General features: G+C 45.3%; 1 protein-coding gene across 1 annotated transcript in view; it reads right to left on the bottom strand.

Annotated features, from left to right (window-relative positions):
- Positions 1–1999: 1999 nt before the first annotated feature.
- Positions 2000–21576, bottom strand: part of LOC119394179 (uncharacterized) — a 75873-nt gene continuing 56296 nt past the window's right edge. The window contains exons 10-13 of the mRNA XM_037661442.2: positions 20929–21223; positions 17010–17231; positions 13971–15848; positions 2000–9754 (exon numbers count right to left, since the gene is read on the bottom strand). Of these exons, the coding sequence (XP_037517370.1) occupies positions 15545–15848; positions 17010–17231; positions 20929–21223 (821 nt within the window). The 3' untranslated portion in view covers positions 2000–9754; positions 13971–15544. The remainder of the gene's footprint in view (positions 9755–13970; positions 15849–17009; positions 17232–20928; positions 21224–21576) is intronic.

Below are 21576 nucleotides of genomic sequence, written 5' to 3'. Positions count from 1 at the left end.
TAATAGTAACACTAAAAACAAAAGTGACCCCCCCTCTCCAATTTTCTTCAAGCGACCGCCCCCCCCCCTAAAATGAGTGGCTGGATCCGCCCCTGATTCATTGTTTCACTTTAGTGCCTCTTACACATGGACATTAAATAGAACTAAATAGATAAAGCAAATAACGTAAAGAGACAATAAAGTGAACAATTATGTGAACTTGCATTATTAAGTAATCCTTCCACAATAACTGGATGTTTACTGCGAGAGAAGGCGGGATAAGCTAGAAAAAAAAGACGCAGACTAAAGACTGGCGGCGACGTTGCTGATGTTCTGTCACCAGCGCCTGCCATAATGGATTGCGTCCTCACTGGGTTATGTTGTATTCCAAAATATCTAAAAAGAGCGAACTTTGCAAGCTTCTAGGGATTTTTCTACATATCCACAAGGACCGAAATATGTAGAAATAAGTGATCTGAAGTTTAGGATGTCACAGTGATGTATACATGCAGGCGCAGAGGTTGCAATGGACATAGGGGTAAAAGCTACAGGTGACGGCTCCGGGGCTATTTGGGACAGTGCAGTCATGTGTGACACCGTATGGTTAAGCTGCAACCCGTTCTCAAACGACGTGATCTCGTTGGGCCGGTACTTTTGCCGGAACCGTGCACACGAGACGACGAACATTTATATCCAGAGATTTCCTCTTTCGAGCAAGCGCATCGTCTCACTAGTGGAACTGATTGCAGGCGGAGGGGATGACCATAGGTCGGCACACTCACTCAGATTCAGATCGAGCCGCGAGTCTGAGTAATATTTTAGTGAGTTTGAGTCCAAGTGAGTCCGGTTGAGAAAAATGTTAGTGGGTCTGAGTCCGAGTGAGTCCGACTGAGCCCCAAACTTAAAATATATTGCATAAGTGAGTCTGAGTGAGCTCCACATTTCTTGCCGACCTATGGGGATGACAGCGCGTTGCATTCGCAACTGACATAAGCATAGGCGTGCGCACAGTTCTTCACTTTTACAGAAATTATATGTACAGAGAGTAATGTAGTGCTGAAGGCAGGAATAGTGTTATCCAGGGTTCAAGAATATGTTCAAAGCATTCATTTTGATGGAGGTTCAGTGAGTTATTTCATGAACTTATGATTGCACCTACGCACACACACGTGTAAAAAGCCATCATTAAAGCCATCATTACCTCATGTATGTGTTGAGGTATTATGTTATTGAAGTTCACTGCTTAACTTTAAATAAAAATAAACACAATGTATACTTGATCACTCCTTTCAAGGCCATGCAGCATGCATGTGAAGGCGCATGTTCGAGTCCAAATGGTGTTCCCCATGCTCTTACAGCCTTGTAAACATCCAATACCATAAATGTAGCTCCTCACACAAAGATATGCAGCTGTGATGACAGGCAGTCAGGCACACCCTTTGCTATCTTCAGATCATGGGCGCTTGGAAATAATGTATCTAACTATAGTGCAATTTTTATCGACAAGCAGATACTGAAAGTGTTGTTGGTACGGATGTGCGTATTACACCCGCAAAAAAAGGTCGATTACACACACAGAAATATGCAGTAAAGTGGATGGGAAAAACAACCACCGCTGTAGCTCAATTGGTAGAGCATCGGACGCATTATGCAAGAGTTGTAGGTTCGGTCCCTACCAGCAGCAAGTTGATTTTTCATCCACTTTAACTTCTTTCCATTTATGTCATAATTACTACACTACAGTTAAAAACTACAAGTAATGTCGCCTATGCCTCCCTTGTCCTTATCGTCTGTTGGTTTAACTAGGTTATGTCTAACAAAGACACGAGCCCTTGATTCGTTCCCTCCTATGTGTAAAAGGTAGTCGCATTGCGCTACTCTGGGAGGACCCTTGTCATTCTTCTTGACTTGTCGTCTACTACAGCATTGGCTTGTCATCGACTACAGACTAGCGCACAGTTCAAACGTGTTACGTGTAGCTGGCAGACTACACTGTGGAACAGACTAGAGCCTCGGCCAATTTGCGCGGGGAATATATTAACGTCTTTATTCTTTCTCTATGGGAGCACTTGCGGTACAGGAGGCGGAAAAGGCAAACAAAACTGTGACACGGGCAGTGTCACTACTCGGGCCCTGTTCGCACGACAAAACCCGAGTGAAACAAGCAACTTTTACAAAAATAAGATCGAGTGGTCATATGTCACTTTGTTCGTAGAGCACACACGAAGTAAAGCCACGCATTCCCGAAACAAACAAGGTTCGCCAGGCCTGACACATATGCCAGCACATCCCACACACTATAGCGATAATATATATCTATATACCTATATTTACTCTATTTCTCGGCTTAACTAACGGATGAGCATTTAAACTGCAGTTAAGCCCTCTTTCCTTCGGATCCAACTTTTCCTGGGAGATAAGAAGACACTGTCAATCAACCCTACGTGACGTTTGTTCTGGGCGTCCCCATGGGATATGCTACCTCTTCCAGCGAGTGCCATACATTTCCCGATGCCTACAGCAAGGGTAGGTTTATAGCACTCTCGAAGCAACAGCGAAGATCTGTTGTGAGAACTTCCCTTCTAATGACCAAGAAAAACGCTGCTACAAAAACATCTCTGTGTAAGACAACTGTCGGGCAGTACACAGGTATGTCTCCTACAACAATCCTATCATCGTGTCATACACTGGCTCGTTTGAGACACATTCTGGACACCTTCATGCCTCCCTAAGGACTCCCTCTGAACACCTAAGGAATGCTTCACACACTATCGCGTTTACAACGTGAAGACAACCAAAGGTTCTGGCTTGACTAAGAAGAGTGATGGCATAAAACACAGTGCACAGCATAACCAACTGTTGTGCTGGTCTTCCTTGAAGTCAGCATAAACAGCAATCAATACGCAGTTCTAGTGAGTGCTCTCAAGGACAAAACAGGACATAAATGCAGAGAGCATTAAGAGTACTTTCTGCAATTCAAATATTGAAGGCAAGGTATCGCATAAAAACTTAATCACCATCACGTCCTTGTGTCTGTTTGAGTCAAGTTTCCTTTCTATCCTTTATAGATCACAAAGTAGAGCATGGTATCTGCCATTGACTACATACGTGAATCAAGTAAAAAAAAACAGCATGCAAAGACAAAAAGGACAGAATGACACAGAACTGAAGAAACAATGTACGGGTAGTAAAACATTCTTCTGTTTGCCTTTGTCACAATACGAGTCATGATGCATACTGTCAGAGAAGCCTAAAGCTACCAATTCACGTCCCAGTAGGTGACAGTTCAGAAGCAAATACATGAGCCTACACAATGGCACAGTTGCTAGACGTTAAGAACAATTAGTACATGCCCTTAACTATACAAGAATGTCATAGTCACATGAAGCTTCCTCTATGCAAACAAGTTCGACCTTCTTTTAATCTAAAGAATGCTCCAAAGTCAAATTGGACATTTTGGCCACTGTGACGATACTACATCTCAAAAGCACAAGTTAGGCCACAGTGCGAACATGGCTCATAAACCGGAAGCTTAGTCTACTCTAACTACTGTGTAGTATAAATTTTCATCAACTGTCAGTGAAGGCCATATCCTATCCAAAGTAAAATTTCATCAACACAAACAAATGCAGCAACATGAAAGATGAGAATCTTTTCACATTAACTGACAGTGAAGACACATGTTGTTTAAAATATAGGACATAACTCAATTTTTTAGCTTGCTTTTGCTTTTCATGTCGAACCTAACAATTCTTGATATGAGCACCATGGAAGCAATAGCTATCCCACCTTCTTCTCAAAGCACCAGATTTTGCGTATTTTATGCCCGCCATGCAACACAGTATCAAGTGCCTTACGTATCTGAGTTATGCACAAGCGTTAGCAAGGTCGTGTAAGCAGCAAAAATGCTCGCCATTAGCTGCCAACTGTTGCATCATTTGCTAAAGCATTTATGTTCAAAATTAGCTCAGGCAAACACATCTGCAAGCTCATCATTGTTCAGGGATTAGCAGACTACATACAACCTGCTACACATCTGACGCGTGTGTTTTAACACAGACATATGATCTCGGAATATACACCTTTTCCTTTTGGCACAGTGAGACCAGTCATATTTACATATTGCCAGGGTGCCATCAATCTCGGTTAGACCACAGCTAATGCACACGCTGATGCATCCCTCTCATCCATCAAGGTAAAATGAAATCGGAGCCTCCATAGATACCGTGCCAAATGCATCAGTGCGTTATCAGTCCGACACCACCCATACAGTAAACAGGAGGAACAAACACATTCTGTGCTAGCGAATAAATCCCACAAAAATTTTTGTTCTCAACAGAAATGTGGGAAAGACACCTCTTGGCAGCTCGTGTTACAGAACAGTCTGCCTATTTTGGGCAACACCCACATCGGTGAGTCATAGAGCTTACATATGACCAAACTGGATGTAAGTGGCGGTCATTATGATTGTAAAACAACTCATTGCTTTACCTTTCAGCTCCATGATTGATAAAGCCGCTCCATTAGTCATAAAGCCACCGAACCAATTAGCAGTGCATGCTGGACAGCATGGTGACAGTATATGCTGATCTTATTTAATGTAGTCGTAGTGGCATGAGCTGAGCATATGTGAACCATATTGATAGTGAGATATTTCAGTGTGGTTACGGGAAGGTTGCTCTTCCTGTTGTGAACATTGGTTATTGCAAGTCGCTCCTTGAATGCCAGTTAAGGGACTATTGTCACTCACCGGTGTGAATGCTGCCCATTACATCAAGCTGGCTGTCCAGAAATGCAAGATGGAGGCAGTGCGTTACCTTCACGCTGTAACCTTGCATAACCTTTCTTTAAAATCACAACACAGAATAAAAAAAAAAACTGGGTGCCGGAGTACCGAAACACACCAGTAGCAGAGATATAAGGCTGCACATTAATTCTCTCTCCTCTAATAATAATTCAGACCTGAAGGACCGATTTATTATGTGTATGTATATTGAGCACACCATGCAGGGCACAGGAACACATGTTTACAAGGGCGCCACTGCTTGTGGTGAAATCGTAACCAAGCCATAAAGAGAATTTTCACTGCAAAGCACTAATGTTGCGTTTATCGTGCAAACTACATTAGCTACAATCACAGAGCAAAAGTAGAGCAGCTTGACTAAAACTTTTAAATTGGACACTAAAGGAAAACATTAGGTTACGTTAGATATTGCTGGAATATACTTAAGGATTATCCTCATATCGTAAGCAGGAGATAAATAACCCTGAAAGTATGCCAAGTAAAAAAAATGTACAACAATGCCTCCTTAAAAAGTCTTTAACAATAGTTGATGACCACTAAACAAAAGACTTGGTGCAAACTGGTCAAGGAATGCTGATATTGAAAGAAGTTCACTTACAGCTTGATGGGAAAACAAGAGTCTGTAATAGGCTGGCATGGCCATTCAAACTGGGGAATAGTGTATTAGCCAATGCATTTATAAGGTAGTCACCGACTAGCCTTTTTGTGGTGATGTGGACGTGAAAAGTGTTCACGCGCAGTCGGTTAACAGTTACGATAGCAGAAATATCTTGTGCTACATTCGAGTGTAAGTAATGACAAGCTTGAGCAGCTTCTAAGCACCCTTCCTGTGTTTATGAGGCAGGAATATCATGAAATCTACGATGCTGCACAGACGTAATCAATGCTATGTTTGTTTGTACGAAAAATTCAAAAACAGGAAGTGTGTGAATTCATTTGCAATTTTGATAATCAACCTCCTCTTTTGCCAATGAAGTACAAAACAGGTTTTTAAAACTGTGTTCCGCATTCTAAGCTGATTTAGTACTTCAACTTTAGTGTCCCTTAGTTAAAGAGTGTGTCAAAGAATACCCTTAGAGCTTCGACTTCGCACGAGTTGCCCCTTCTGTGATATATAGTACATGTGAACATAACCTTCCGAATAGTCTGCAACTTGACAAACACAAAACAGTTCCACTTAAAACGAAAAACGTGGGAGGAATGCCCCCAAACAACAGGAGACAGTGGTAGCACAGCAGCAAAAAAAAAAAAAAAAGAATCCTGCAAAGGAAAGTCTATACACTCCTGCACCAATGCTCCTCTTGTAGTTTCAAAACGAACCATGTTATTGGCGTGAATATCAAAAGTGCACCAACTCCCGTTTGTGCATATCAAACAAGGACACACTCTCGCTGTTGCTGTGGCCAAAGGTTTCATTGCTATAAAGATAGCTAAAGCAACTGCAGAAATCTCACACGGTGCTGCTTTCTAAATGCGAGGACAGAGCGAACCAATACCAGAGGCAAACTAAACTGCTGGTTAAGCTAGAGAGTTTGATAAGATTTACATCGAAGCTGAAGCATACAAGCGTGCATTCCACATCACCTGCCCTTGCACGCCGTGTAAAAGTCATATATTGCTCTGCACGTACAACAAGAACAACGGTGCCACTTTGTTCTTCGCTCTTAACTGTTACGACACAGCTAATTACTGTTCAGCTCCAGCCTGTATGTAAAGTGTCCAGTTATATGCTTATATAAAGATGCTCTGTATGATAGGTATTGGCTTTGCTATAGATCATTAGCATTAACGGTGCGACGGATATTCAAGCTAATCCTCTCACACCTTGCAACATGAAGCTAGCAGAGACGTGCGAGGAGCACCACTTGGAAGTGTCGGTGACGGCTACCGTCAGGAGAGAATCCTGTTAACCTTCCGGTAGCTGCACGTACACAATTCTTCAACTGAGCTGCCATGCACACCCGTTTTCGAAACTGCAACAATTGATAAATCTAACGCCTCTGACTTCTTACAAATTAGTTTTTCTTTTTCAATGCCAGGGAACAAAGGGTAACGGTGATTTGCCCTCACTTGAAAGAAAAAAAAAAAGATTATTGCATTTCAGCAACCATGGGAATGGGCGTCACTCACTTTTGCTCTCACGTACCCATTTACCGCTATTAACAGTCCAAGAGATTTGTTTATCGCCGGCCCTTTTCGGAAGATTTCAGAAACTGCGTTTCTTGATCGCATTGCTGACTAAAGAAGCTTAGCTTAATTGTGAAGGAAGCATAAGGTTACTGCAGCTCCTATAGACACTGTGCACTGAACGCTATTATTTATAAACCCTTTGCCACATACACTGCCTGCCAAAAACGAAAAGAAAAAGCAACAATATTCAAAATGACAAGAAACAAAGCCTCATCATTTGTTCTGTTCAGAATCGTGATTGTAATCATGATGAGCCATGCACACTTGGGCATTCGCAGATCACTGACACTCTTGCCTAATGATAGCTAATGGGAAGTGTCGTGGCCATGATGTACCTCCAATTTCATCCCCACTGCTCACTAGGCTGTGTGTTACAGAAGAAAGGTTTGGTCAGAGGTGCCTATAGCGGACGATATTCCGGACATTTTCAAATTCCACTGTGTTGTTGAATACCATGATTCTGGCATTTTGAGCCTACCTGAGGGGGCATAGCTACCCTCTGAGTTTATTAGAGTTGACGAGATGGTGAACGTGACAGCATAACTAGTTTGACAGCATTACGAATAGCACTGCAAAGTGGCTTGTGCATTGTATTGACTTAGAAAAGTCTTCAATGTCAATGATGACAGCCAGTTACTATAACAGCTGTGGTTTTATACTTGAATCTAACATGTACATATGTAATTTCTTAGAAAATATGCCTGGGGAAAAACGAGAGAGCATATTAGAATCGAATAGCTATGGTAATCCCTCAGTGACTTGATTTCAAGCAAGTCTCATTACTTGGTAGTGTTATAACTGCCTGAAGTTGCTCTTGTAAAAGTTTGTGTGCGTTTGTCAGAGGACAGTGTTTAGATAGCTCCTGTTGTATCAGGCACCAACTGCACCATAGTTTCTAAGAGCATATCAGTTACCTGTCGGCAAATCATGTGTTCACTGAGCTCCTGGCACTGGGGCAAGAAAAGATAATAATAGACCCTTTTTACTAAGACCTGGAAAGGAACAATACTTTCAGAAATGTAGATAACTGAGCACCAACATAACGAACATTAGCAAATACAATGCAGTAAATAAAAAATAAAGATTGGACGTATAACGAATTCACTATTCGTCACGTGTGACTTCGTTATCAATAAAGTTCGAGTAACAAAAAAGAAAAGACCCTGCAAGCCTCCTTCCAGCACGACGATGACGAGACAAGTAAAACTTGGCAAATATACAATGTCAGACCAACTCAGTAGCCTCAGTACAAGTGAACTGTAGTTTGCCTTAACAATTATCTATGCAAATTCCATTTGCCATGGTGACCTTCAGGCTCAGCCCACAAATAGGATTATTTGGCTTGAAGCTTCATAAACAGAGATCTAGACCACGAACACACACACACCAAAAGCACGCAAGCAGCATATTCAACAAAATAATTGTGCAGATGCACAGCAGACTAGCGCCTGTCCACTTGGCATGCTGCCTATCTCCCAACAGGTCCCATGCAAAATGAATAGAATTCAGAAGTAAAATACAGCTCAGAGACACCTCAGTGCTTCAAATGACTCTCTTTTTCTCAAGGTTGAGTCTGTTTTGGCGCGTTATTCACAAGGGTGCATTCATACACTGCAACAATTTTGTGACAGATCGGTGAAACGCTTGCCAGTGCTGGAGCTTCCTGTCGCAACTGTGAAATTGTGCGGTAAACTACAAAACTGACAAAATACCTAAGTAAGTTAGTGACTGATATTGTACCTCTACAGAAAAAGTCAAAGTCCTTACTTCATCTTTCAATGAACGAATGTTATGCTCGTGTAAAACTTGCTTATGCTGCGAGTGGTGTGCAATTACTGCTGTAAGCAGAGAGGAAGGATTGCTTGAGAGAGCGTACGCTTGGGCATGTTGGTAATTCATGTTTCACTTTTTGAGCGCACAAAAGAACAAGGACGAAAAACGACTGTTTCGTCCTGTCAGCGCTGTGTCCGTGTCATTTTTCGTCCTTGTTCTTTTGTGCACTCAAAACGTGAAAGGATTGCTGTAATGACTTATAAACACAGAGGGACACAGTTATGTTACAGAACCAAACATGACGTCTTGGTATAAAATTTGTTCAACAGCAATATACCATGCAACAACATGAATGTTTACATCATGAAGGCAGGATGCAAGCAAATGCAAGTGTTACCAAAGGTCGGTGATCTAGGGATTCACTAGGGAACTGTTGGGTACATTTAGGTACATTTTGGCGTATCTCATTCTTATAGAGCAACCACTACAAATTATTCTGGCCTCTCTCACATAGTGCTTCAATGAGATCACCTTGTCAAGTGCCACCAATTTTAGAGCGTGAAAACAAAATTTTCACCGTCCCACTAAACTTCTGTATACATAGTTAAGGCTGCTATAACATCGGACAGTGTCAAGTCAACAGCGAAGAACTGCCTTCACTACACGGTTACGTGAGGCATTCAACATGAAAAAGTACTATCTTAGCTTCAGATGATCAATATAGGCTAGTGCCTTTTACCCCTATGCACTAAATAATTACTGTATGCTATCTGTCAGGTATCGTAATACCAAATGGAATCTGCTGGTTGCTAGGACTGTCACTGTTAAGAATTCCGAAGGCCTCCGTGGACCGTCCCGCCATTCTTACCTAACGCACTGTTGTATTTCTATTTTGTTTCCATCTGTACTTGTTGAACGTGACGTGCGCAGTCTAGACGCTTTTCCAGATAAGCACCACAACTCCTCGTCTGCCGGCATCGAGGGTCTGAAACCGTGAGACTGTGCCACCTCCGCCAGCACAGCCTCGGCGGGGCAACTTTTGACCGCAGTGTTGACAGAAGAGCAGTGCGTCGCTCCGCGTGTGTTGTGCTTGTGGGGGTGGTGTGCAGTTACGGCGGCAGGAGGGAACGGACTGCGTGCCTGCGTGTTTTGGGAGACGCTCATAAGGCCTAGTAGAGAGCGGACGTGTGTCCAAACGCTGAGATGTTTTGTGCTCTTTCTTTGTTTCATATCTAAGAATACAAGTTTTCCATTTATAATGAAATTTGAGTTTGTCTTTATTCAATCCTTCACACGCGCAGTGAGAAGTGATGTCGCATACCTGGCGATAGCCATTAGAGTCAGCAACAAAGTTAGGGTGCGAGTGATCATCTACATTTTCTGGTGCCGAAACCCGGGATTACTTCCGCCTGCTGACCTCGAAAGCACCACTGAACGACTGCAGATGAAGCAAGCCACCCTTCGACAAGCCATCGAGGCCATCATCGCAGAGAGCAGCGACCAGCTGCAAGCGCCAGCAACAGCAATCGGTGAGCTTGAAGAACATTTGGAAAACCTTGTAGAGCAAGCAAATGAGCTAAAGGCAGTCAACGACGCCATCGAGAAGAAGATTGAGCTACAGGAACTCGATGCCGAGCTGACCGAATGCATTGACTACAATAAGAAAATCACCACTATGAAGACAAAAACCAAAAGAGCCCTAAAAAACGAAGCCTTGAGTGAAACAAGATCAAGCACTTCATCAGGAACCAACGATTCGGAGCAAGTAGTACATTCTGGTGCTGTTCAGAGCACAGTAGCGACGACTCTCCAGCTGCCGTCATTAACAACCAGGCTTCCGAAGCTGGAGATCGCCAAGTTCAATGGAGATCTGCGCTCGTGGACTAGATTCTGGAACCAGTTCGTGTCGACGATTCACAAAAATTCAGCACTTCACACCATCGACAAGACTAGCTATCTAACCGGAAAGGCCGCGGCCGCTATTGATGGACTGCCACTCAGTGATCAAAACATTGCTGTGAAGACATTGGTCGAAAGATTCGGCAGGGACGAGGTCATCATTGAGGAGCACATGGCGCAGTTGCTTGCGGTCCACCTGGTGCACAATCTACACGACACCGAGAGACTGTGGACTCTTTACGATGCACTCCAGACGGGTGTCCGCAGTCTCGAGGCATTGGGTGTGGCCTCGAGCACATATGGCATGCTTTTACTGACGATCCTTCGGAAAAGCACCCCGAGTGAGCTTTGCCTCGAATACTACAGGAGAAAGACAACATCGGAAGCCGTCCCTGAAGGCGACCTTCAGGAGTTCCTAAATTTCCTGAAGGCGGAGGTAGAGAGCAGAGAGAGAGCACCACGTGCAGTACGACTGGTGCCTGACACCGCTACAAAACAGAAAGCTCCACTCACAAGAGATCGTCATCAAACACCGTCGCAGTCTACTCTAACAGTGACTGGAAGCAACGTGAATTGCGCCTTTTGTGATGAAGAAGGACATACCGTGGCAGACTGTATCAACCCCATTCCCATAGACCAGAAGAGGGCGGTGATGTTAAAGGAGAGGCGCTGTTACAAGTGCACAAAAAGAAATCACCGTGCGTGCCGCTGAGTGCAGAACATTGAGGTGGCTCAAGTGCGCGAAGTGCTCAGGACGGCACGCAACGGGTGTCTGCGAGCTCAACCAAAGAGTAACGCCGCCTCCCTCAGGCGAAGGTGCTACACCAACAAGTACTACGGTCCAGTCATCGCTACAGGTGGAACGAAACCGAGGAAAGGCACGTGTACTTCTACAGACGGCACTAGCGCTTGCGGAAGGACAAAATAAGAGTGCTTTGGTGCGAATGCTTCTCGACGGTGGCAGCCAAAGAGCATTCATACAAGAGGAGGCTTCCCGTAGTCTAAAGCTCCGCGTCATAGGAGAGGAGAGGCTGACCATTTGTGCCTTCGGAAGCCAGAGGCCATTAGAGGAAAGAAGTTGTCGTTGGGTGGAATGCTGGCTAAGAAACTGGCGTGACAACACCAGAATCCGCATCAAAGCGCTGGAGATGCCCGAGATCAGCGGAGACCTGCTGCCACCACCGGACGACCGCATTGCCAACATCGCGCAGGAACAAGGCCTCGAACTTGCTGACACAGTACCTGATGGCTACCATCCTGGAGTTGGAGTTGACCTGCTTGTTGGGGCAGATCACCACTGGGACATCACGACAGGAAGTGCCAAGTGACTCACTGAGAAGCTCGTGGCCGTGGAAACTGCGTTTGGTTGGGCACTGCAGGGCACAGACACCACATCGTCTGCCGCAGCGTGCCTAACAAACGTCGGCGTGATGCGAGTCAGCGTGAACACAGAACCAGATGACATTTCTCATCAACTTAGGTAATTCTGAGAACTGGAACACCTTGGGATCGTCGATGACGCACCGCTGACCACCGAAAACGACGTCGTTCTTATGGCATTTGAGGACACCATCATCCGCAAGAACGGTCGTTATGAAGTGAGGCTTCCATGGAAAGAGAATGCATCACAGCTGACAGACAACAAGAGGACAGCATCCCACAGGCTTCACTCACTCACGGCGAAACTACTGCGAAATGACGAAATGATCCGCAGCTATGATCAGGCAGTCCGGAACTAACTACCTTGATGCCGGACACGCTGAGGAAGCCAACGAACTGGGTGAGTCCCCGCAGGGGCCCATTTATTACATGCCGCACCGAGGCGTTGTCCGGCCAGGTAGCGAAACAACCAAGTTGAGGGTCGTATTTGATGCGCCCTCCAAAGCAGCAGGGAAGCTATCATTGAACGACGTCCTCTACGCAGGACCCAACCTAAATCCAAGTTTGTCAGACATCCTGATTCGGTTTCGAGTGCACAATGTGGCCATAATGTCTGACATAGAAAAGGCTTGAGAAGGAGCGTGACGCTCTCCGCTTTCTGTGGAATCAAAGTACACCAAAGCAAGGCGAAATACTACCCCCAATCAAAGAATACTGGATGACAAGGGTGCTATTCGGTGCTACGTGCAGCCCGTTTCTCCTCGCGGCTACCTTACGTCATCATCTGAAAGGTGTCGAGGAGAACTTTCACCGCACCGCTAAAATCCTAAGTGACAACCTGTATGTCGACGACTTTGTAACTGGTGCTGACAGTGTAGAAGAGGCAGAGCAGATATGCAAGGAAGCGCAGGCTATACTCGAGATGGGAGGCATGAACCTCAGGAAATGGCGATCGAATAATCAAGACGTAATGGCATCGCTTACTGAGATTGAGAAAGCCCAAACGGCTATACCAGAGTTGGCCCCCACAAAGATTCTCGGTGTGGAATGGAGGCCTGCGACAGATGAGTTCGTGTTTGAGATGTCCGCCCTGATTGCATTTTTGGCAAGTCGGCAGGACACAAAGCGATTTCTGTTACAGGCCTCAGCACGCATTTTCGACCCATTTGGTTTCCTCGCGCCCACTACGATTACCGCAAAAATAATGTTTCAAAGCCTCTGGGTACGGGGTACAGCATGGGACGAAATGATTCCTCCAGATGTGCAAGAGCGATGGGACAAATGGTGCCGGCAACTTCCTCAACTTCAGATGATAACCATTCCAAGGACATTAGCTCGCGACCTGAAACGTGCTGACACGAAACCGGAGCTGCACATATTTTCCGACGCGAGCCCGATGGCATATGGTGCAGTAGCTTACATCAAAGCGCGAAATAAGGAAGGTGAGGTCACCGTAGTGCTGTTGATGGCAAAGGCAAGAGTCGCTCCACTTAAGCGGCTGTCATTACCGCGGCTAGAACTGATGGGAGCGTTGACTGGTGCACGACTCGTGAGCTACCTGACGAAACAACTTAACATTGAGGACATTTCCGTGCACTGTTGGACAGATTCAACCGTCGCTCTCAGTTGGATCAAGAGCTGCGCTCAGAGGTGGAAACCCTTCGTTTCCAATCGCGTTCAAGAAATTCAAACATTGACAGAACCAGCCAGCATGGACAAAGACGGTCGAGAATGAGCGTGTGCTCATTGCGGGGGAGGATGTTAAGAATTCCGAAGGCCTCCGCGGACCGTCCCGCCATTCTTAGCTAACGCGCTGTTGTATTTCTATTTTGTTTCCGCCTGTACTTGTTGAACGTGACGTGCGCAGTCTAAATGCTTTTCCAGGAAAGCACCACAACTCCTCGTCTGCCGGCATCGAGGGTCTGAAACCGTGAGACCGCGCCACCTCCGCCAGCATAGCCTCGGCGGGGCAACTTTTGACCGCGGTGTTGACAGAAGAAGAGCAGTGTGTCGCTCCGCGAGTGTTGTGCTTGTGGGGGTGGTGTGCGGTTACGTTGGCAGGAGGGGATGGACTGCGTGCCTGCGTGTTTTGGGAGACGCTCATAAGAGTGCAGACGTGCAACCAAACGCTGAGATATTTCGTGCTCTTTCTTTGTTTCATATCTAAGAATACAAGTTTTCCATTTATAACGAAATTTGAGTTTGTCTTTATTCAATCCTTCACACGCGCAGTGAGAAGTGATGTCGTATACCTGGCGATAGTCATTAGAGTCAGCAACGAAGTTAGGGCGCGAGTAATCATCTACAGTCATACTTTGCCAACAGATGGGTTGCAAAACTTCACAAGAAGGCTTCTTCTTCTCACAGCTCAAACACTGACACTTCACTTAAACGTTGGCGGTTGCTTTTGCACAAAGCAGGAAGAGCATTCAATTGCGCTGCACCCTCACTTTGTTCTCAGTGTATGGCTGCCACTTTGCTCCCTTCTTCAAGCATGAGATCCGATATCTTGCCGGGGGCATTTGACTTGTGTGGATGAATCTATAGTCGGATACAACTCTAGAAGTCTACCCAGACTGACGTCACCCCAGGCTGGCACCTCAGACTGACGTCATGAGCCGCACAGCCGGTAACCCTGCCTTGGGAGAACATTGCCGAGTGAATGAGCTGGACTATTTCTTTAGCCGTGGAAGTGATTGGCTGCCGTGCTTCAGTCATCTGGCTGGGGCGTCCCTGGACTTTTTAAGTTTTATCCGACTATACTCGTGAAGTTTGACATATCGCCTGTTTATGTCAGCAAACAATGACATATAGGAGCAATGGCACAAGGCAATGGGCACAGTGCACAACGGTTATTCACAGAGAATATGTGTCTGCTCTTCGTGAAACCTGCATTTAGAAAGTGCAGAAATGTGTACAACCGAAAGGTCAGGATTGCGGTATGTATGTTGCCCTGCACAGATACCCAATGGTGATAATATTCTTCAGAAGCACCATCGGACCTCTTGCTTCTCATTTGTACTCACTTTACATATCAGGGGCAATCTATGTAAAATATTTAATTCAAAGGGTAAAATCGTGTTTGGTGTCAAGTGTCCGAGAGGCACACACTTGACTGCAACATTTTAAAATTTCCAGAGTGCAAGGAAATCCTGTCCTACAAAGGAAATTCAATGCAGGTGAGTGCACTGCCCGACATTATTTGCTCAGTACTTTTACTGGTGGAACTATCAACAACTGGTAGAGATACAGCTACAGTGCCGTACTTTGCCAATTCACAAATAGCTAAGGTTTCACTCTAAGACACACATAATAGCGTATCCTATTGAAATCATAGGTCATGCAAAGTGCGCAAATGGACTCTTTTCTGATTACTTCTTTCCAGCATGGATGCTCTAAAAATGTCAAAGTGCGAAGTGGCAAGTCGGTTCACTTACTGTCACAAAACAGTTGCAGTGTGAGGATGCGATCAGAGTAGCTAAAAATGAAGGAGGATATGCACCGTGACGAGGGTAGCACTCAGTCCTCGTCGGCGGGATCGAGGGCACAGACGACGGCCTTCATGAAGGCGGCTGCCGCAAGTGCAGCGTACGGCTGCCACTCGCGGCCTTTGCTGCCGTCCTTGTAGTCGGCGATGCCACGGATGAAGGCATAGTGGTCCTTGCGGTTGCCATAGATGGACTCGACGACAGTGTCGAAGCCGGTGTCGAATGCTCGCACACCGTGCTCCTCAGCCAGTGCGTGCCGCCGGGTGTCATCTCGCACCACGCTGCCCAGCCCTGACGCCACGCTGCCAAAGTGCACCACTGGCCGCCCGGGAAGCCTGTGGCAGAAAGACGTCATGTGTCCGCTGAGTAAGTGTACTGAGGCAGTACACAACATTGGCAGTTTGAAACTGAAGCAGTTGTGTATCGTTCCATGCCTTTGAGAATGAAGAACTGCAGTGAGTGAACTCTCATACAGTTGTCTTTCCTGCCTTTGTGCTTTCGTTTTTGTGCTTGTCGTTTCACATTTATGAGCATGTACCAACCTTAACTGCTTACTTTTTTTTTTTTTACAAAGATGCCACAGCTTGCATTTTGCAGGGAGAAAGAAGCGACAGCACCATCAAATTTCCCGAGACAGTATACTGGTATTGCCAGCGATATAATATGAATTGCAACAGGTCAGCCATGAGCACAGTAAAATTATACAGGAGGTTGAATTTATGCTAAAAAAAAGAGAGAGAGAGAGATGCCATGTTCAATCTTTGACTCACAATTTCATGTATTGTAACATTGTTTGCCTCGTCAAAAGTCAACATAATGTACATTTACAAAAAAAAAAAGAAAACAGAGCTAACCAACTACTCTGTTGGCATAAAAATAAATGCCATCTACATATATGTTGTCCATGGCCTGGAGCCAGCTCTCGTTCTCAGGTTGAGATCTCCAGTCTTTCGGAACAGACGCTGACGTAATTTTCGATGCTATGGAGGTAGATAATTTACGCTCATGATGCAAGCACGTCACCACTGATGTTCATTATTCACTTCAGCTAAATGATCAGTATAACTGGAGGGATCCATTACTTTGCGCTTTTATTGGCACCAGATAGAAATTGGTTGAAAATAGCCTGAGAATTGTGGTGACTGACGAAAACTATTTAGTATCTTCAAAGTTGCTGAATTTCTGCTTATAAAACTAAAAAAAAAAAGAAGATAATTGCGATACGAAGGCCAAAAAAACCGGCCAATGATGGCCAGTCTTAGGTGCGGACCGCCAACTGGCCCACTGCCTAAAAAAACCGGCCGAGCCTGTTTAAAACTGGGCAACCCTAGTAGCGGGAGAAAAGCCAAGAGGAAACGGCACATTTCACCCCTGCAGCATTTTTCCTCAAGCCCCCATTAGCAGGGGTATGCTCCGCCAGCCTTATGCTGACTCAAGGACAGCTTTTCTCAATTGGACAGTCCTATTGCTAATGCAATACTAATGCATGCGCTCACCTGTGGTCAGGTGCTCCTGGCGGAGGAGCTGGGTGAGCCACTTCGATGAGGTCCTTCGCTCCGATGGACATGTACAAGCGGTCCGAGGACTCCGGGGGTCGTGCAAAATCCGACTCCTGGTCAGCCAGAGCCCGCAGGCCGTCTTCGATGTAGCGCTCCCAGGGTCGCAGCTCGGGGTCTGCTGCACCCTGCTGCCACATCTTTTCAGCCAGCTCCTGCAGCCTACAAAGCAGAGGAAGATAGGTATAAACTGCGGCTGGCTATTAAATTGAACAAGTCAAAGTGCTGCTGTAGTGCCAACTGAAGCTATGCACAAGCACCACTGACAGAAGAGATACATTTATCGTGGTATGGTGAAAGCTCGTTAATTCGGATTTCATGGGACCTGAAAAAATGTCCGAATTAGCCGAATGCTGAACTACTGACAGTATCAAAAAGACAATAAACAAATGTCTATTACATCAAGGCACATTCATTTTCTTGATGAATACGTAAATCCAGTACTTATTTTGCATAAGAGCAATGTAAAAGTGATGTCAAAGTTCGCAATGTAAAAGTTCACAACGAGACCACAGCTCAAGCCCCCCATGTCTTAAGCCGAAACGTGCTCTGAACCCATCCCTTATTAAGTACTGCCACCACCAACACCACCACGTGCACGTGACAATAATGTTTTCACCGGAAAGATGGCCGGCAACTGATCATTGATTCATCACAATGCAGCAAGCGAGTTTTATGCAAGCATGCAGACCGCAGCTGAAGCCCCTCATTGTCAACAGCTTCCACCATGTTTCAGTTTTGTGACATAGCGCATGCATTGTCCTATGTCAAAACGAAGCTACCGAGTGTCACATCCGTTGTGGACAAAACCGTGGTCCCTAAAGGCACGATCATAGCATGCACACAGTTCTAAAGACACATGCTCGACCTACGTCCGGAGTCAAAAGAAACGAAACTGCTGAGCACTGCATCTGCTGCTGAATAAACCTGGCTCGCTAATGATCAATCATGGATGGCTACTACGTAGTTTTGAAGGCACGGGGCGAAAACGAAACTACTGCTCACACCTTACTTCACTCCAGTGTCACTGCCTACACCCCCTTCTTCAGCTTTTGCACAGCTCTGGGACTTCCTTCCGAGTACAAGCAGCGGCTGCCACGAAGCTAAGGATGTGGCACAGAGATTGCAACTTGTTCGCCACAGAAAGACTCACAACTGCTGTCACAGAAATGGAAAAACTACAGGCCTGCATGGAACATGCAGCAGTCGCATCGTAAGCTGGTGAAATAGCCTCGAGCCCATCATGAGCCCTATGACGGTGCTCACTGTGAGTAATGAGCATAGAGAGGTGTGGTTCAATGTGCACATATTTATCGAAATACTGTCGGGTGCGTTTTGTGATTTGAACAGTTATGTTCTAAACAATATGGTGTTATGTGCGACACTACGGACATTGCGCTGTTTACAAACACGATGTACATGTACACATAAGACAAAGGCATGACCACATGATAACCATGGCAAGCAAGAGACATGTCAGTTCGTTTACTGCTATCGAGGGTATGAGAGTGGTTGTGCTAGCCGGGCCATAAAGAAAGATTGGCCAGCATGATGATGATGATTAATTGTGGCACAGCCTTATGTAGTGGGTGGTTAGCTTTAAAGCATTTAAAGGTTATTTCCTTTGGCGCTACTGTGCTGCCTTTTAGCTAGAGGAACGTTTGTGACACCGTATGTGATTTCCTATGTGAGACAAAGCGAACTGAATGTTAAGGTTATCTGAATTCAGCTTTTTTTTTTCTTTTCCTTAATTAAGCTAATGAATTATATTTCAAAAGTTATGTATTTCTAAACAATTTTAGAATATAAGGAATTTTATTTATATATAACAAGGCACCGCCCGTTTCCTGGCCGATCCCCTGCGGTGGGTTGCGCCAGTTTACTAAGGATCAACCAACCAACCAACCAAGGTTAGTTTTAAAGCAACTGTAATGGGTGGTTAGCTTTAAAGCACTCACGCATTACAGAGCTCACATCATGTGACACCAGGTGCAATAATTTACAACTGCAAAGTAACGTGTGCAGCTGCACACATGCGATAGAATGCCTCTGCTGTTGATGCTGCTGTTGCTGCCGATGATGAATAGTGGCTTCACACTACAGGCACCTCGTGGTTTAGGAATACAAAGTCAAAATAAGGCCATAGCAAACATGAGTCATGGCAGACTGTACTGCTGCTGAGGCTAAGAAAGTGCCTGCTATAAACAGGCTGTAGGGTCATTCCAAGCCAAACGTCCCAGCCATTTTGGCGACCATCTCAAATGTATTTGAAAAAAAAATCTTACTGATTTATTCCATTGAAAAGAGTGAATTGTTAGAATATTTCGGAGAGAAAAAAATTTTTAAGTCATGTGGGAGCCTTCCGAATTTGATGGAATGTCGTCTGAGTGTTATTTGTCAGAAAATTTATTCTGAGGGTATCGTTTCTCGTTTCGATACCAAATGTGGTTTACATATTAAGCAAAGGCATTTGTATAAGTAGTTTGAAGCGCAATAATATTGCTGCAATTTTTCTGCCATATACGTCTCCAGAAATTTCGCCAAAATGTCCTATGTTTGCATTTTTTTCATAGTAATAGTATGAGTATCTGAGTAATGAATACTTACCGTAAAATCCCGAGCAAGCGCCCCCCTTCTACAAGAAAGGAAGCTTCGCCGTAGAAAAGTGGAAAAAGGGCGACTTTATTGCCCGGAGCACAGTCGCGACGCGTCCATTGCTGGCCACTCGCTCAAAACGCGCTAGTCCCATCATCGTCCTCCTCTTCTAATATTTAACACACTCCGGGGCCTGAAGTGGCGAGTTCTAAAGGGTACAGTTTTTGCACAGGGCGGAACACCTGTGAGCCGTTGGGTATTTTAACTTTACATGCACGAACTATGCCATCGTTACTTTGAATACATTCGCTTACTACCCCAGTCTTCCAGAACAGTCTGGGAGTGTTGTCCTTGTGAATAATCACAACGTCCCCTTTCTTTATGCCGCGATTTTTTTATGCTTTCCTTGAGTGAATGCTCCAGAATGTGAGGAGATACTGACAAAGCCATCGCTTCCACAATTGCTACATTATTAGCTGCCTGTGGACCCACAAACCGAGCAGCTCAGTATTCGTTTTTCCCTGTTCATTTGAAGTTTAGGTTTTGACAGGAGACGGCTGCCTAACAAAAAGTGAGACGGAGGCAGCATTTCTGGCTCTTTAGAGCAAGAGTAAATGAAAGATATTTGTCTGGCACTGACAACAGCTTCAGTTTCAGTCCGCAATGTGCTCAGATGCTTCAAGACAACAGACGCCTTTCCCAATGACTTGCGAAGGCACACCTTGAGAATACGAACTGCTCCCAAAAGCCACTCCACAGCTCTCTCTGCAATAAATTTCCAAGTTATGCTGTAGGTGGAGCAATACCGATTGACTTCGTCCTCCCTCAAATTGGTGCATGGAAGCTAATTCACGTGCAGTTTTCTTAACCCTAGCAGCGTTGTCAGAGTACACTATTCACGGTATTCCACATCTTGCACAAAATCTCTTGAATGCCGTGATGAAACCATTTGTGGTAAGTCCAACAACATACTCAAGATTAATTGCTCTGACTACTGCACACGTGAACAGGGCTATATGCACCTTAACACCACTGAAGTCTTTTATGAACACTGGCCCTGCAAAGCCAACTCCCGTAACTTCGAAATGGAGTGAATAGCACACACGATCACTGGGAACTGGGATAATTTTTTCTCACTGTGCTGCAGTAGACACTGGTGGTGGTGGTGGATAAGATCGCCACCAAAATTAGCTATTGGAACAAGCTCACATCAACTTGGGCTGTAAAAGAAAACTTTGCAAAACCGATGCAGACATGGTTGTACCTGAGCTCAGGTGGGCACCATGTTTTGACACTGTAGGCGAGCTCTGATGGCGAGGGCTCGCGGCTGCCCGGAGGGTGGTCGGGGGAACGATGCTGTTGTTCAGCAAACAGGTACACATGCTGGCCCGTCGTGGCATTGGTGCCGCCATTGGTGTTGCCATTGGTGGTAGGTGGCACTGGCCTGGGTGCTGACACGACCACATCACCCAGGCGGACATGCTGGGTGTGGTCAGTGTAGTGAGGCACTCCACCTCCAACACCAACTAGGAAGACGTAGTCGACCTTCTGGAAAGTGCCTGCAACACAAGTGCACGAGTGTATAGATACTGCCCACTGGCTGGACTGTCCGAAGAAATAATGACCACTCATGTGCATGAAGGAAGTAATGAAAGTAGGGCCATATAAGAGTTATTCACATGGGGGCACAAGCAGGACAGATAATACGGGTATATAGGGGAGAGTCGGGAGGATTGGGACACTTTTCACAACTATATTTTTAGCTTTGTTGAACTTGAATGCAGAACGATGTTTGATGGATTATAATACAAGTCTAAACAAGCTGCAGAACTTATGAGACGCACTGGTTCGTACCACTCCTGGTGCGGCTGTAAAAAAATAGTTTGTGATGGCTAAAATCTGTCCCATTCCA

The sequence above is a fragment of the Rhipicephalus sanguineus genome, chromosome 5 (genome assembly GCF_013339695.2).
Source record: "Rhipicephalus sanguineus isolate Rsan-2018 chromosome 5, BIME_Rsan_1.4, whole genome shotgun sequence".
Taxonomy (NCBI): Eukaryota; Metazoa; Arthropoda; class Arachnida; order Ixodida; family Ixodidae; genus Rhipicephalus; species Rhipicephalus sanguineus.
This window is presented reverse-complemented; position numbering and strand designations above follow the sequence as displayed.